Here is a 12,617-nt window from a genome sequence, read left to right on the forward strand (position 1 = left end):
AATATTGGATAATAACACCCTTTACTTTCCATGTTCCAACATGGCCACATAAACCACTTAAATGCGTGTTGATTCCGAAACTAGTGAACGTTGTTGGCTTCATAAGATATTAAAAAGATATTATTCCTATAAAAAGTTGTATAGTAATTTAATTTGTTTAATGAATTAGATTAGATACTTAGAAGAAAATGTCTTCACCTTTTGACCCTAATCATATCTGCATAATAAATACTTATTAGATGCCTCAAAATGGCCTGAGCAACTAAATAGATGGAGCTTGATTCTTCATTCTTGTATCAAAAAAATGAGTTTGATTTTTGTCAACAGTCTATTGGTCAATTCAAGTCAATAGTCTTTTTAATGTGATCTAACTCTCTTATGTGATTATTATTATTATTTTGTTTTGTGGCAAGAGAAACCCATGCCACCGTCATTATCCAAGGGTATGCACCGGATAAATCTTAATTATTTTGTAACACTACTGGAAATTCTGAAATTTCCGACCACCTGAAAGTGATCTTAAATCAAGTTGAAAGTCTTGTTCCGACCACTTTTGGTATCCGGAAAAACCTTTGTTGCTATTTCCGACCACTTTTTGAACTTTTTGGTATCAACTTAATTTAAGATCATTTTCAGGTGGTCGGAAATTTCAGAATTTCCAGTAGTGTAACCCTAGCCTATAATGACCACATGAGGACGTACAAAGAATCACAAGGAGGTAAATCAGTCTAAATTACCTATAGCTGATTGACTTAAACAAATAGACTGACTAACTTGAATGTGGTTGCCTGTATAAGTTTATTATTGATTGTGGAGAAAGCTAAGAGGGATGCAAATTTAGGTTGAAATTGATTTGCAGATGTAGCCAAGCTAAGCTAAGGTATATGATTTTGTGTTACCAATAGTAATGTGAGCTTCATCTCTTCTATTATAAATCACTCTACTTTTTGAGCTTTCATATATACCTTCTGGCTTTGGATGGGTCAACATCAGATGGAAATAGAGCCAACATCCCATTGCTTACCAACATGCATGCACCAAACTCTTCTATTAAAACTTTATTATTGTTTATTTAATTAAACCACTCATATATAATTATTCTTTTAAAAGAGATTAAAAATTTCATGAAAAACACAAAAAATTGAAGTAATTGACAAGTAAACTGATAATGCAATTATAAAGTTGAAAGATTAATTTACTATGTGCATACCATAATAAAGTGACTTTGGGTCAAGTCTACCAAATATGAACAGTGGTGGAAATAGTGTATTCTGTATGCAAAAAAAAAAAAAAAAAAAAAAAAAAAAGTCAAGATTTGTTTTTTAAATGTACTCTTTTAAACATGAATTGTATTAATCAATAGAGATTAGAGTTGTACTTTTCTTCTCCAAAAAGTTGAATTCTCAACCCTAATGGCCCCCCACGCTCCGGTCCAATAGAGTATGTAGAGGAGGTAAATCACGGTAACTCATACATGGCCAAATATCGATGTGCACAAGGGATATGCTCGTACACTGTTGTTATTGAATTTCGGACATTGATCTTTAATTTTCTCTTAAATAAATATTAGAGTTGTACTCTTAAATATATTTATAGAGTAGCTAATTGGTATCACTGCATATTATCTGAACTCTCTTGATGGCAAATCTCATTAATTAGGACTGTTATGGCAGGTTACATGTGATTTCTTTGTTGTTACTTTTCCTTGTACCTAAAAACAATTATATTAATTGAACTCCACATTTCATTTCTTTTTGGATGGTACACAACAATATAAAGTCAAAATCATACCAATTTAAAGAGAGTGTATAGTAAAATTTATATATTGTCTACTATAGAACAATACTTTATTTTAAAAAGGTGATTTGTATATGCGATAGATAAAAAGTTTATTTATATATCGGAGACCAGAGAAAAAAAGGTGATTTGTATATGTGATAGATAGGAAGGTTATTTATTTATAGGTGACAAGGAAAATGTTCATTAATCATTACTCGTCTTGTTCTTGTGAGGATTCTTGACAAGAATCGAACTCATAATTTTTAATTAGATACGAGAGTTATGTTTGACCTACTCAGATAAAATTAATGTCCACGTTGCGTTAATGGTGTGTGTATGTATAAGGTGTCCACATAATCAACAAATTAATTAATCAAATGATTAGGAATCTTTAATTTATTGGGAGTCTTTTGTAAAGCAATTAAAGCACTTTACAATAGGGTTTTTTTTTTTTTTTTTTTTTTTTTTTTTTAAAGGCAAAATCTAATCAAAGTCCACCGATTCCATGCAATCATTCCTAGATAACACTTGCCCTATCATGCAGTATATTAATTCACTTATTAAAATGTTCACTAGGTTTGAAGTTTGAAGAAAAAAAAAAAAAAACATTACTCCGTGATTTAATTTGCGTGCTATTACATTAGAACAGAATTTATCTAATGTACATAATTGGATAACGATTTGTCACTCACTAAAGTATTACATATAAATCGTGTAACAATAATATCAATTGATTCTTTTGATTTATGAGGAGTCTCATAAATTCAAAGTTCATGATGAAATAATTGTAAAAATTTGTCATCCAATCAACATATGAATTGAATCTACTGCTTTACAAATGTAATTAGTATATATAATCATTAAATGCCAATTCCTCCCACCTAAGTTTTTGATTACCTCTAAAATATGAAAATGATGGTTTCTATTCCCCTCACTCCCCAAATCCCTTTGATCATTTGAAAGGCAACTTATGAAACACTTCAAATAATTAGCATTATTAAAAAAAAGAAATTTCCGGAAATCCACTTATAATTTACCATTATTAAAATTTACATTTGTTGACATAAATTATGATATATGCCACAATATTTTATATTGTGTTCTGTAATTGATTACTTTTAATTAATTTGACAATAACTAAAATAAATAAAGCTACATGAACAAGTATGAGACGGGTCGAGACAAATTACAATCCTTTGCGTCCAAGAGCATTTTTATGAAGGATGGGGTCAAAGTACTTATAGGAGTTATAGGTCTTTGTACTATAGTGTTTTGTTCAATTTAGTCATTCTACCTTAATTTTGTTCAATTTAGTCATTGTAGTTTAAAAATTAAAACAATTAAGGATAATAGCTTATGTTGCGTTGACATCATCTCTGCCACATCACCATATTTACATGCATGCATGGTTGCAGTAGACGCTAGTCGGACGATAGAGTAGCGCCTAGCGCCTAGGCGGCTAACTAAAAAAAAATTGTGCATTTGCCTACCCCTCCTAAATTCCCTCCATAATATGCTTCTAATTATTGGGTGCAATGAATTGGCTGCCCCCACTAACTTTTAATAAAAAAGTAAAGTAACCAATCAAATAATATCATGTTAGGAAGAAAAGTTTTAAGGGTGAGTAGCATTACTCTTTTAAATATTTATAAAATAATATATAAGTTGGTATGCAAGTATGATGACGTAGCAGAGATTATGTCAGTTCTACATCCTATTATCCTTAAAATTAAGGTTGAAGGACTAAATTGTGGTCCGGGTCTTTCTCTGTCCGTTTAACGGTCCAGGTCCACCCGGTTCGCTCCGAGAGGCACAAAAGCTTGCCCAAAAGGGATCATCACTTGTGAGAATCGAACCCAAGTTATTCCAGAATTCTCCCCCACAAAGAGAGCTCATTTGCCACTTGAACTACCCTGTTGGGTTGACAAAGTAATGATATGGATGAAAGCAAATAAGCCCCCAACCCCCCTCAAACCCAATTCATAGTTAATAATGGAGTATTTTATAAGTTTCGGTGCAACTTTAGACCATATTTGTCCTATATATGTTGGAATAGTGAACTACATAGATGAAGGAATGAGAAGCAGAGATAGAGAAGCGATGCTGAGAAGATGAAGAAGAAGGATCGAGAAGCAGAAAAGGAAAAGTGATGTATATTCGCTTCAAAACAAACCAGTACACACCTTTACAATATAAAGAAGAAGATGAGCGGTTATAGAATAGGAGAAAAGAAAAAGACTATTTAAGCCCTATGCTATTTATTTTCTATTTATTTTTATCTCCCAACACCCCCCCGTAAGCTGGAGCGTGTAGATCCTACATGCCCAGCTTAGATACAAAAGATCATTCGAAAGAAAAAAAAAAAAAACAATCACAAGAGAAACCTTATTTGTGTCTGCATCTTGGGGAACTGTAGTACCCTGCAAAATATTTTTGATATTCTGGTTGCATGTTGTCACCTCGGAGTTTTTCTCATTCCACTCCTGACTTCCCAATAAATGAAAGGGATGAAATTGGCTCAAAAATCTCTCCAATTGTAGCAACCAACACATTCCTGTTTGGATCCCACAAAGTAATAACTCTTTCTGCAGCAACAGTCAGAACAGAATCATCAGAAGAAAATGCAGCAGCTGTCATCGGCTTCTTTTTGTATGAAGCAACAGCACGGCATGTCCATCCAGCATTATTCATATGATCCCCATGTTGAACATCACTATTGCTAGCCCAGATTTTGAATTCAGCAGCATATGAAGAGTTGACAGCCATGTTACGAGTAGGATGAAAACTTATTGCAGAGACTCCAGCATCCCTGTGTGGTTCATATACAATAGTAGGTAAGCTGAAGTCTTTATTTTGAGAACCACTTTTCCAGAACTTTAGACATACAAGGCCTCCAATTCCTTCTTCAGGAAGCCTAGTCTCTACAGTACTCATGGTACATCCATCTGGAGAGAGAGCCACCATACTCACTATGACCGTGACTTCATCATCGGGTTGATGATTTCTTTCACAGACTTGAACCAATGAAATTTCTCGGTCATCCAACATACTAAAGAATTGGACACAGTAATTTTCTATGCATATGGAAACTAGCCCAGCAGTAGAATCAAATACAACATCACTACATTGCCCATTATATCTCTCTGGGACTGAACTGTGCAGCTTGATCCCTGATATGGACCTTAGCATTTTTATGGATGACATTTCAAGCAGTTGAAATCTGTTATCTGTATCGAGCTGCCAACGCACAAGAACTCCTTCTCTTCCACCTCGAAGAACCTCTCCCAAATTTTCTGCTGGAAAATCTCGAGGAGCAACATCAGGGAGGTAGATAGAGTGCGCAGATGAAACAAGGAAGAAGGAGATATAGATTATAGAGATCATTTTGACCCGACTGGATCTACTTCGACCCATCTTCAATCCTATCCGAGATTTAGAACGCAAAACAGAGCCTAAACTTCCACACCTCACAACCAGCGCGAGGCTAGTCACCATGGATCGCAGCGTCAGCTGCTCCTTCCACGACGGAACATCCGTGTTCCGGAAAACATACTCCGTCGCCGATAGCCTCTTGTCCTCCGCTTCACCTCCGCAATCGCGTTTGTCGTCTCCCAACCATTCTCTGTCCTCCACTACTTCCACCATCATCGCAGATTCCTTAGCTTCTACTGTGATCTTATCGATCTCCGCGGTTCTGTGACAGAAGGAAGTTGTGAAGAAACGAACGGATTCAGTTTTGGAGAGAGAGAGGGACAGCGCGAGAATAAAAGCTCTAATCGCCATGGCTGATAGTGATTTGCTCGTTGTTTTCTCGCTCTGCCAGGAAGAGGCGATACAAACAGCTCTCCTAACGAATCTGAGAAGTCCTTCCTTCCGCTGTGGATCGGCTACGGACGTCTGCAGCTCCGAACTCGGAATCCTTCGCGGATTGATCGGAATCCTCTGCGGATTGATCGGAATCGACGGACGAACTCCTTCCTTCCGCTGCGGAACGGCTGTGGAGGTCGCCTGAACTGGAGATTGAGCAATCAAAATCGATGGACGAGCTCCTTCCTTCCGCTGTGGAATGGCTATGGAGGTCTCCGAACTCGGAATCCTCTGCGGATTCACTAGGATTGCACAGGGGCTATCGTTGCTGTTCATAATCAAAGGAATGGCTATGGAGGTCTCCGAACTCGGAATCCTCTGCGGATTCACTAGGATTGCACAGGGGCTATCGTTGCTGTTCATAATCAAAGGATTGTCTACTTCCTCGAAGTAGTTCCTCTGAACTTGTGGTGAGAGATTCCTTTGCGAAATTGTACTTGAATGAACTGGCGATTTAGATGTCGGCGTCGCTTCATCGACTTCTCCGGCACCGGAAAATGCAGCAGCGTGGATGAGCTCCCGCCGCTCTGATACCATGTTGGAATAGTGAACTACATAGATGAAGGAATGAGAAGCAGAGATAGAGAAGCGATGCTGAGAAGATGAAGAAGAAGGATCGAGAAGCAGAAAAGGAAAAGTGATGTATATTCGCTTCAAAACAAACCAGTACACATCTTTACAATATAAAGAAGAAGATGAGCGGTTATAGAATAGGAGAAAAGAAAAAGACTATTTAAGCCCTATGCTATTTATTTTCTATTTATTTTTATCTCCCAACAATATAACATCCGATTGAAATAATATTGTTCATTTTAAGCATTGACGACTCCCATACCCCCTCCCCCTCCCCCAACCCATGCCAATTCAAGGTTAATGGAGTATCTTATAAGTTTTGGTGCAACTAACTTCAGTATATATTCTTAACATATATTTGTCCCATATAATTAACCTCCAATTTAAATACTATTTTTTTTATTTTTAAGCATGGACAACTCCAATTTATGATGGCGGTAATTAAGGTAGTGGTGATAGTAGCAACTAATTTATTTTAGGGAAAATAGCACTTTTTCCCCCTGAGTTATATACTTATAGCACTTTTTCCCTCTGAATTATTTATGTAAACACATTAGCCCCCTCAATTATTTTAAAAGTGGTGGTTTTCCCCCCTAATATATTTTATTGACATTTCTACCCTTAAAGTAAACATTTTATTTATTTTTCCTTTTCAATAAATTATTGCGTATACATAGGGATGACCACGGTTCGATTCGAATTGAACCAAACACTATAGCAATCGAATTAAAAGTTTCCGGTTATGATTCAGATCCAGAACCCAATATTTTAATTTCAATTCATTAAAATTATGAATCAAAAAAACTGGATCCTGAACCGTGAACCGGCGGTTCTAGATCCGGTTAGCGATTTTAAACCGTCTTTATTTTTAAAATTTTAATTTTTTATTTTAAAATAGTCTAAATTCAACAATAAATGTATTTTATTTTTTTCAGTTTGGACCATGAACCGGCCGTCCCGGTTCACGATTTTAATAAAATCTAAATATCGTGTTTCGATTCTAAATTGTAATTAGAATATTTCGATTTGATTTCTATAGTGTCTGTTTGGTTTGAACCAACTTGTGGTCATAATTTGTTAGAGAAAAAAATAAATGAAATATTTATTTTAAGGGTAAATATGTCCATTTAACATTTCAGGGGGAAAAACAGCCACTTGAATAATTCAGGGGGAAAAAGTATTATATGTATATAACTTAGGGGGAAAAAGTGTCATTTTCCCTTTATTTTATATGCATTAAAATTTTTACAATTCAATGACATATATAAATCCACATCTATAAATAGGTTATTTTATACTTTAATTAACTCTCATTCATTTAAAATGGATAAGAAAAAAAATGTTGATAAAATTTGAAACTAACCAACTGCACAATTGCTTCGTTCATAATATATAAACCAAGAAGGCAAGAATGAGAATATGTTGAGATCATTCACACATACATATTTGCAACCGAACGCACTACATGCTATATCATACTTGTTCCTGCTGATATCAATGTGCTTCCCTTCCCATTCACGTTACCATGTACATATGAGAGATTTTTCTCGTGTTTTCTTCTCGTTTGTCAAACGGTTATTAGCTAGGGAATCGGGTTTCTCATGTGCTAGTTAGGGAATCGTTTGACTGGATGGGTGGAGTGGTGGTTAAGCACCGTACCCCACCTGATTTCATTGTTGAAGAAAAAGTGTAGGGCGTTGGCCGGATTCAGCCCCTGCTCGATTCTATGTTTAATGTCCGATCCACCTACTTATCACCAATTAGTTCTAAGTAAAATATGACAACCAGATACTCAAAAACTATGTGGTTAAGCATGCTTTATGTCCTAAGTAAGTTCATGCCCACGAGGTGTCCTGAATAAGGACATACATTCCAATAGGAGAGGAGTTTTGAACTCCAGCCTATCTTAAGGAATAAAAGTGCACGACTACTTACGCTAACCAAACTAACTGATTTTTTTTATCTTTAATTTTAATTGTTTATCAAATTGTAAAGTATTTGTGTTTAGAAGTGAGATTTTATTTATTTACTTTTCCTCTAACTATATCTAGACCAAGTTCATTAACTTCAACCTACCTTCATTCTCTTTTTGGTAAGTCTTCACTCTTTAGGTAACGTTTACCACTTTAGCTTATTGTTACCGCATTTCCATTTCACATACTATGCAATTCACCCTAACGGAACATACAATTCAATAAATTACATATATAAACATAAAACAGTTGAATTCGAACTACTCTCACAATAATAGAGATATAAGTGTTTCATGAGTTAGTGATTAAATATTATATTATGAACGAGATGATCAATATATAGATAATGATTAACCTAACAACTTAGACAATAGTAAACGGATCGTTAATGCAGCTGCAATGTCAAATGATTTGTAAGTGGCATTGTTGGGATTATTACCTCCACCTTATCAAGGCATGATCAATCCAATAACCCAAGCGATTTGCTGGCTAGTCCCGAACTACCAAGAACTTCATCTAGTTCCATTACTTTGCTCAATATATCAATCATCAATTACATTTGACACAAAACATGCAATCGATATTGGAGTTACATGTTTCAATTTACACTAACTGACGCCATGTTAAAAAGTTTTTGAATGCAACAATCATTTGATTTAGTCTCCCAATAATATAATAGAGGTACTAGTGTTAGGAGAGAAAGGATGATATTCGGTAATAGATTATAATTAACCTAATAACTTATACACAAGTAAAAAGATTATAATTCAACTGTAATGTCAAATGATAAACTCATTATGGACTCTTGTATGTGATATTGCATGTTAGGATTATTATCTCCACCTCATTAAGATCCGACCAATCTAATGGCTCGAGGTGATTTGATGGCTAATCCTGAACTACCAAGAACTTTATCTATTTCCATTACTCTTCTCAATATCAATTATCTATTACATTTGACACAAAACATGTAATCGGTATTGGGGTTATTGTACTACTTTAATTTACACTATCGAAAGTCACTTTAAAACGTTCTAAATATATGTAACAATTAGATTAATTAGTCTTGCAATGATAGAGATACGGGGTATATATTGGGAAAGAGGGGAATAGTGATGGTGGTGGCAATTCAACAAGAAAAATCTATAGCTGCGATTCTTCCCCCCTCATCAGTCACGAGCTGTCTCGCTCTCGTTTTCTCATCCGCTAGCTTATTCACTCACATAAATGTTCTTTTTAACGTCAAATCCTCCGTCTTTTCAACCCCGAAAACGCTCTCCTTCTCTCCCAAAAAAGAAGCTTAAACCCCCCCTCCACTCTATACTCTCCGCCTACATACCTTTTCCTTGAATTCATTGCATTCATTCAAAATCTCAGTAATATAATACAGGATTCATAGATAGAACTGTATTGTGTTATTGATTCGTTCCAAGAAAGCGCAGCTATGGAGGCTGGATCCGCATCAGTAGTTTCAGAGACTGGCGGTGAAGGCGGCGGAGGAGGAGGGGAGGATCAGCCGTCGGCGAGTGGGAGTGGGACGGGAGAGGGAGGGGGAGAAGGGTCAACGGCGGCGGCTGCGGCGGCGCCGAGCCGATACGAGTCGCAGAAGCGGCGAGACTGGACTACATTTTTGCAGTACCTGAGAAACCACAAGCCGCCGTTGACGCTGCCGCGGTGCAGCGGCGCGCACGTGATCGAGTTCCTCAAGTACCTGGATCAGTTCGGGAAGACGAAGGTGCACGTGACGGGGTGCCCGCACTTCGGCCACCCCAACCCGCCGGCGCCCTGCGCCTGCCCGTTGAAGCAGGCCTGGGGCAGCCTCGACGCGCTCATCGGCCGCCTCCGCGCCGCCTACGAAGAGAACGGCGGCCGCCCCGAGTCCAACCCCTTCGCCGCTAGAGCCGTGAGGATATATTTGAGAGAGGTCAAAGATACCCAAGCTAAGGCCCGAGGAGTCCCTTACGAGAAGAAGCGAAAAAGGTCAACAGCCGCCACCGCCACCGAGGGTGGCAGCGGAAATAATCGACGTAATGGCGGCGGCGGAGGCAGAGGCGACGGTGATGACACTGGTGGTGGCGCCGCTACTGTCGGTCAGCCACCTCCAGCCACTTCAACAGTATAGTACGGCCTTGTAAATATTCTTATTTTTTCGGAAATTAATATATTTCTCCAAAATTGTAAATTATGAGTCCAAAATTCAGTAATTACCCATAACTTCTTATTTGGAAGAGTTACCTGGTATAACTAAATAAAAAATCTAATAATAAGAATAATAATAATTTAATTATATCAATAAAATAATTTATAATTATTAATGAGTGAAAAAATATTTTTTTTTATATATAATGTATGTGGTATACAATTGTGTATAAATCCCGTGAATAATTTTGTATGGATATATAGATGCAGATGTGGGGAATTCTGAGGGCTACCTATATATGCAGCTTTCATTGTCAATTTGTTTCTTTTTGTATGGTAATCCACCAATTCTCTTCAATTCCCTCCCTACACTCTTTCATTGTCTACATTTTTGTTTTTGTTTAGCCAATATGCATTTCCCTATTCTCTTTCCAATCATCAATCATCTCATCATACTTCTAGATGGATTCCAATAAATAAAAAATAAGTGTGAGATCAGATGTTTATCATTACTCAAAATTAAAAATATAGTCACATAATAATAATGTAATATAGTATATATGGGTATATGTAGTGTTAAAATATCTTACGTAGTAGTTTTTGAGTGAACAAATTGAACTAAGTAGGAGATCGATGTATTATCACACCGGAAAGTAGTCAATAACTTTGGTACAAGAAGCTATAATAGTTATAGTCGTAGTTGTAATTGGAAATTCATAATGCTCTCTAGCTGGTTGCCTGGTTCACCATGGCTGGTTGGTACCATGTAAAGTCAAACAGAATTGGAAACCCTAATATATAGATTTAAAGCACCCTATATATACTAGAGAGGTAAAAAGTAGCACGTTGAAGAGTCACTGACGCAAACGTGGCACCTCGCGACTGGATGCTCAAGTTAGTCGTGCTATGTGGTAGTCGTTGATGTGATGGTTGGTGGAGTGGCTACGGATGTAACCCCTTTAATTTATAGTGTCTGATTTTCTTGCATAGTTTTCCAACCTAGCTCTATGACTAGGAAGCGAGAGCTAGCCCATGATACTTAGGTTGTCTAGTTAGCTCCCCTATAACCCCCATCACCCCATTTCGAATAAGCAGGATAGTGAACTTGACATAGTAGACCTCTGTCCAACAATAACCTTAAATTAATTAAATATGGAGTATTAAACAAACAATAATGTTATGTTCTCTTTCTATAAATTTTACAATGACATCAAACGAAATACCTCTATTTATAATGAAATTGCATCATGTATTTATAAATATAATGAGAAAATACAACATTATCAAATATAAATTAAAACATATCCCAACATCATTATTGCACACAATCACATAGAATTTTTTTCCTTGTACCATAGGAGCAAGTGAGTAAAAGACCAAAGCATACAACATATATACTACTTCCTGTCTGGTTCAAGATGATGTATATATCATGTTGAGGCTAAACAGCATAGGAGAGAGCCAAAGGAAAAAAGGCAAAATAAATAAAATTGTATATATATACATACATAGTACAACAACGTGTGAAAAGGACCAGTGGCCAACCTTAGCTTCCAATGTATTGACCTTTATGTTGGAGGCAGCTTAGCATTCGTAATGTGATGTGGTTGTAGCTTTATATTATCATTTCTCATGTTAGGATAAGCTATATTCTATACCCATCAATCACAACAAATCCTCCATCCCTGCCTGATGTTGTGTGAGCACATGTAGCGAAATTCTTTTTGAGTCTTCTATTTCAACACGTCTTTTTTGAAATGAAAGAAATTAAAAATAAGTAGTATTTTGATCATATTAAGGGTGTATTTGGTTGACAGGTTTAGCTCTAAGGAATGAGTATCAAAGTGATTTGTATTGTTTGGTTGATAAGTTTTTAGAACACTATTATGGGTTTCAAATACCATCTTAATTGAAAGGAATAAGGTTCAAATTGGTCACTGAATGTAACCTGAAAATGCAATTAGGTCATTGAACGAAAAAAAAATGCAATTAGGTCACTGGACACTCCAAAAACATGCAATTAGGCCACTGAGCACTTCAAATGTATGCAATTTCACCGGATAGCAAGTTACCGTTAATTTTAGCAGGTTACCTGCTTACGTGGCAACTGAGTTGGCATTTTTAATAATTTTTAATAATAAATTAAAAAAATGAAAAAAAAATTAAATAAAAAAAATAAAAAATAAAACGATGGCGGCCACCCCCTTCCCCCCTCCTTCGTCTCTGCCAGAGACGAAAGAAGAGAGGTGGGGGTGGCCACCTCGTCATTTAAAAAAAAAATTAAAA

The 12,617-nt window shown here is 36.4% G+C and overlaps 1 protein-coding gene across 1 annotated transcript; it reads left to right on the top strand.

Moving 5' to 3' along the window:
• The first annotated feature begins 9,272 nt into the window (after nucleotides 1-9,272).
• LOC109173791 (protein LIGHT-DEPENDENT SHORT HYPOCOTYLS 5-like) lies at nucleotides 9,273-10,393 on the top strand. Its single transcript, XM_019323094.1, has one exon. The coding sequence runs from the start codon at nucleotides 9,637-9,639 to the stop codon at nucleotides 10,312-10,314; it is 678 nt and encodes a 225-aa protein (XP_019178639.1). The 5' UTR covers nucleotides 9,273-9,636; the 3' UTR covers nucleotides 10,315-10,393.
• The last annotated feature ends 2,224 nt before the right edge of the window (nucleotides 10,394-12,617 follow it).

Source organism: Ipomoea nil, unplaced genomic scaffold (assembly GCF_001879475.1).
Source record: "Ipomoea nil cultivar Tokyo-kokei standard unplaced genomic scaffold, Asagao_1.1 scaffold0482, whole genome shotgun sequence".
NCBI lineage: Eukaryota > Viridiplantae > Streptophyta > Magnoliopsida > Solanales > Convolvulaceae > Ipomoea > Ipomoea nil.